The sequence below is a fragment of the Trichogramma pretiosum genome, unplaced genomic scaffold (genome assembly GCF_000599845.2).
Source record: "Trichogramma pretiosum strain Unisexual culture from Peru unplaced genomic scaffold, Tpre_2.0 scaffold39, whole genome shotgun sequence".
Taxonomy (NCBI): Eukaryota; Metazoa; Arthropoda; class Insecta; order Hymenoptera; family Trichogrammatidae; genus Trichogramma; species Trichogramma pretiosum.
The window spans coordinates 1,359,473-1,364,928 of NW_019640828.1; the positions used below are offsets into that span (position 1 = coordinate 1,359,473).

General features: G+C 35.9%; 1 protein-coding gene across 1 annotated transcript; it reads left to right on the forward strand.

Annotated features, from left to right (window-relative positions):
- The first annotated feature begins 3,119 nt into the window (after window positions 1-3,119).
- LOC106659508 (zinc finger protein 529-like) lies at window positions 3,120-4,998 on the forward strand. Its single transcript, XM_023463345.1, has 4 exons — window positions 3,120-3,288; window positions 3,361-3,475; window positions 3,556-4,302; window positions 4,885-4,998. Exons 1-4 carry the CDS (start codon window positions 3,260-3,262, stop codon window positions 4,996-4,998), a joined length of 1,005 nt encoding a protein of 334 aa, XP_023319113.1. The 5' UTR covers window positions 3,120-3,259.
- Window positions 4,999-5,456: the final 458 nt, after the last annotated feature.

Here is a 5,456-nt window from a genome sequence, read left to right on the forward strand (position 1 = left end):
CACACACAGAACATATAGCACAGTTATACCGATTATAGTATATAGACGCCGGGCTCGAACACACACTCACACGTAATTGCGTCGAAAGAAAAGGAAAATAGATCCGCGTAGTCTTCGGATTTCCACACCGTTGTATATATACGCCGAATTACATCTATACGTATGAATGAAAATTTTTTTCTTTTCGGTGTAAAGAACGAAGAAAAAAAGGCTATCGATGCGGTACACTCGCCCAGAAGGGACGATATACTTATTATTACTCGAGCTTTCCAAAAAGTCGCGAGGATCGATGTTCATTGAGAAATAATAAAGAGGAGAGTAAACTGCACGTCTGTATGTGCGTATAAGTGACAATTCAATGGCCGATATATATAGACGCTCGCGTTTTGCCCGAGCAACAGGTGGTCTTTACCGACTGACACAGGTATATTATACTGTATATATCCTATATGTATACACGATGTTCCGCGAAGAAATGTAGACTCGCGGGGGATGACGAAGCGATGAGTCACACACTCACCGCAGGTAATATACAAGCAGTCTCCTCTCTCCCTCCCTCTCTCTCTCTCACCTTTCCCTTCGAGCCGGAGAAAGACCATCTCTTCTTCTTTTTATATTACCTTTTTTTCTCTCTTTTTTCGGAATCCCGACGATCGGATGCCGAGGTATTTCGTGAATGGCGCTCGGCCACGAGGCGCTAGACACACGTTTATATACGAAGAAGAAGATGAAGATCGAACTCATAGTATAGAAAAATAATGAATAAAAAAATAAAAGAGAAATCCTTGAGAATCGGAAAATTTGAATACGAATCTCGTTATCGTAATTCTCCGGGACATTTAAAATTGCCAATGCGTTTATATATATTGCACTTTGCCAACGTGGCTATACTTTTAGTAATATATCGATTATGACTTGAAAAATCTGTGAATGAAAACAACAGCAAACAGTTTCTGCTGCTGCTGATGCTGCGTAAACGATAATTGATTTATAAAGCCCACAGCGCGCGAGATGTAATTATGTATACGCAATAGCATCATCATTATGGAGAGCTGCACAGACGATCTTGAAACATACGAGCATTCATATTACGAGCTGATAATTTTTTAAAAGCCGCATAAACAATATGCGCGGATAGTAATAACAGCGGTTATTTTTGTAATTTAGCGCCGCCGCGGCGATATTCTGTTGTCATCCCGTGAGAGAGAGAGGTGGGATTGTCTCGCCAAAGGCGCTTGTAGTACAGTTGTATTGTTTTCAAATTATGTCTCCGCGACGGCGCGTCCAACGTAATAATAAAATACTACGAGGTATGTAAATAGCGTGGCGAAGACGCGCCGTCGATTGTATTGTGTGCGCAACGAGCGTGATTAGACAGAAAAAAACAATGTTAAGTGCGAATGAAAATTTCAAGGTAATTTATGGCACGCGTTGAATTTTGAACTTGGAATGCTATGTCGTAGCCGCATCTATTTTGGAAAGTTACAAACAACTTTATTATTGCAAGGATTTTGGGGAATTTCGAATGAAAAATCTTGGCTATCGCGTCCAAAAAACCCATATCATTTCGTTTGTTGTTTTTGCCATATTCGAAAACAGAAAATTTTTTTTTTTAATTATGTTTTTTATGCTCTCTCCCAGATGACTCAACCACATATAGAGACGATAACATGCGAAATCTGAAAATTTACCCTCGAATCTCCGTGGATTCGTGGGGTCGTAACTTTTCTCCTCTTTATCTATAATTTTTCCAGACGCGCTCGTTTACGATTGGCGCTAATTTTTTGGGTAATTCACCTTTAAAAAAAGACCAGATACCGATACATTCCCATGTGTTACACATAAGTTAAAGTGCGCAATACACACATGCTTCAAAAATTCCGCGAATCGAACGAAAACACGTATCGACATGTTTCTGCGTGCGCGCGAGATTAATTGTTTCGCTCTACTTTATGAATTATTCCGAAGATATTACAACGATATATATATAGCGCGCAATGTAGCATATAGTATCGGTATCGTATTGTATACACCTCAAAAAATCTTATCTTAACGATCACCGGATGTTATTCGGAGTTTTACATACACGTGCTATTTTATAATAATATGGGTCCGCGCACAAAAGCGCGCGCGTCTCTCTCTCTCTCTCTCTCTCTCTCTCTCTGTTTTTAAGCTAAAGGCTGCTATATGCTTCTTCAGCTCTTTTTTTTTGTCAGAGTGTATCGCGTGTGCTCGTATGCAGCTCCCGCCCGATGAGTCATCCACGAGTTCTATATACCTGCGCGCCTCGAGAGAGCAACACGTGCGAATCGTGGTTGCATTCTTGACTTTCATCCGACTCTTTTTTTTCGTTCTTTGCCCGAGGTGGTACAATACGCGTAACAAATATGTCGCGCGCAGGTACCTTTTTATATGTAAAAAACCGGAAGATGACAGAAATTTCCATAAATACGCGTGTATCGGAGAGATCGTATTAATTTTGAGATTGAACCGGCGTGATCCGGAATAAATCAACAAAGTCGATTGACACATAAAAATTATTCGATTATACGGCACATTAGTAAGGCTTTTACTTTTAGATTATAAAGTATTATCTCACTCTGACGTAGATTTGTATATTTTGGTTGAGAACTGGGCCATTAATTAGATAATCGTTTATTGATTTTTCTATCGTGTTCAACTATACTTAACAGAGAAGATAGTTCAAATTAAAACGTTTATACGGAGAATAATATTGAATCGAATGCTAATGTTTTTAGCGAAAAACCCCAGATTCAAGTGATGGGGGTTTTCTGCTACGTTTATGCTAAATATTACTATGAAACTATGTTATTTTTGTAACTCTGTACTTCGGAAATCCTTTCAAGCTTTTATAAAAATTCCGACTTTACATTATAAATTTTTACCGATAAAAATGTTAGAATTTATTATAAGAAGAAAGAAGAATAAATAATTCATTTTTGTTCACATTGTTTCATTTAGATTATAAGATTTTGAATTTTGTCAATTTTCGAGAAAACCCATCAGATGGACTCACAGTCAAATATCGCAGAAGGAGAGAATAGTCAAAGAGCCTCGCTATCATAAGTAGAGTAGTGAGTTCAGTCGCAAGCGAGGAATTGAATTTCTCAGTTCGTTAGTGTTTACAAATAATATCAGTGAACGAGTATAGGTTAAATCGATTTCAAGTGCTGTCTACTGGAGGGCGTTTAGCCTCGAATATTTTCTCAAATTATCAGTAAATAACTATAATGAAGCAATGATGGGAAGCAAAGAGGATACAGTTAGGTAAACATTTTTTTTTTTAATGTCATGATGTTTTTTTAAGCGAATATTTCATCAAACTTGACTATTCTTCAGAGTGAAAGAAGAGCCGAAGGAAACTTGTCCAGATGTAAGCAACGGTTATAATTTTGATTCGATGGACTCTTGCGAAGTCAAAAACGTTAAAACATGCAAAGTTTTTAAATCTTCGGTGAGCGATTAAATTATTATGTTGAATTATGTTTGGTTTTATCACTATCGTAAAAAATTTTTAAACAATTGTGATTTTAGGAACATCGTGTGAATGAGGTTATGGCGCTACAGGAAAATTTTGATGAAAAAATATTTGTTGATATAGAATGCAAACATGTGAAACTTGAAGAGACGTCTCCATCAACAACCATCTGCAAAAATGAGTATCAGATTTATTCATCCGTTATTAAAGTAGAAAAACAAATTCCGACTAGTTACTTAAAAGAAAAAAGTTTATTGATTTTGATAAAAAAAGATTTCGATTATTATAATAATTGTCTCTTTAAAATAAATCCTCGAATGAAAATTGTAGAGTATAAAGATAAGAAAATATTCAAAAGAACACCTCAAACCAAATACTCTCACCAGTGTAAAATTAATCGAAAACTTAATGAAGAAAAAGAAGAAGAAGTGAGTTTAAAAAGACATATCAACAAAAAGTATAAGAGCATTAGAAAATATGAATGTAAAATTTGTCTCAAAGTATTTCGTTACCAGAGCTCTTTCAAACGTCACGTCAACGTAGTACATGATCGGATCAAACCCTTTGAATGTGAGATTTGTCACAATTCATTTGGAGTAAGGAGTAGCCTCAGAATTCACATGAATACAGTACATAATCGAAGCAAACCCTTTGAATGTGAGATTTGTCACAGATCATTTGGAAGAAAAGGTGACCTGAAACTTCACATAATTACAGTACATGATCGTAGCAAACCCTTTGAATGTGACATTTGTCACAAATCGTTTGGTCGCAAGGATAGTTTAAAATTTCACATAAATGTAGTACATGATCGTAGCAAATCCTTCGAGTGTGATATTTGTCACAAATCATTTGGCCGCAAAAATTATCTCAAAATTCACATAAATTCAGTACATACTGGGAGCAAACCCTTCGAGTGTGATATTTGTCACAAATCATTTGGATACACAAGTGTCCTCAAAAATCACATAGATTTAGTACATAATCGTATGAAACCCTTCGAGTGTGATATTTGTCACAAATCTTTTGGATTGAAGGGTGACCTCAATAAACACATAATTGCAGTTCATGATCGGAGTAAACCCTTTGAGTGTGCCATTTGTCACAAATCATTTGGACAAAAATGTCAAATTCAACGTCACGTGAGCGCAGTACATGAACTTAATAAACCCTTTGAATGTGAGATTTGTCACAAATCATTTGGACAACAAGGTACCCTCAAAGTTCACATCAATGCAGTACACGATCGTAGCAAACCCTTCGAGTGCGATACTTGTCAAAAATCATTTGAACAAAAATATTACCTCAAAACTCACATTAGTGCAGTACATGATCGTAGCCAATCTTTCGAGTGTGAAATTTGTCACAAATCATTTTCATTTAAGGGTAACCTTAGTAAGCACATAAATGTTGTACATAGTAAGAAAAAAACCTTCGAATGTGAAATATATCACAAATCATACGGGTGCCAGAACTACCTTAAAACTCACAAAATGTAGTACATGATCGCAGCAAATCCTTTGAATGTGACATTTGTCAAAAATCATTTATACAAAAAAGTAACCTCAATAAACACATAAATGCAGTACATTATCGTACAAACCCATTTGAGTGTTAAATTTGTCTCGAATCATTAGTAAAAAAAACGAATCTTATTCAACATATAAAAGTAATACACGGTCGTAAGAAATCCTTCGAGGGAGTTTAGCCACAAATCATCTGGTTACCAGAATAAACCCGAAAAGTATAAAGTGACTGTACATGAAAGGAGCAATCCTTAAAAATATGAGCTTTGTCCGTAACCATTTGGACGCATTTAAGACAATCACATGAATACACCACATAGTTTTAAATAATGTATCTCATAAATTTCCTTCAAGTTCGTAAATTAAAATAAAGTATTTCAAACTAATATTCATTCTTGGCAGCGAAAATTTTATTCTAACCTCTCTCTCTC

Coding starts and splice junctions, on each gene's coding strand:
- LOC106659508 (XM_023463345.1), top strand. CDS start 3,260: ATGATGGGAAGCAAAGAGGATACAGTTAG. Junction 3,289..3,360: donor AGCAAAGAGGATACAGTTAG/GTAAACATTTTT, acceptor ACTATTCTTCAG/AGTGAAAGAAGAGCCGAAGG. Junction 4,303..4,884: donor TAAAATTTCACATAAATGTA/GTACATGATCGT, acceptor TTTTCATTTAAG/GGTAACCTTAGTAAGCACAT.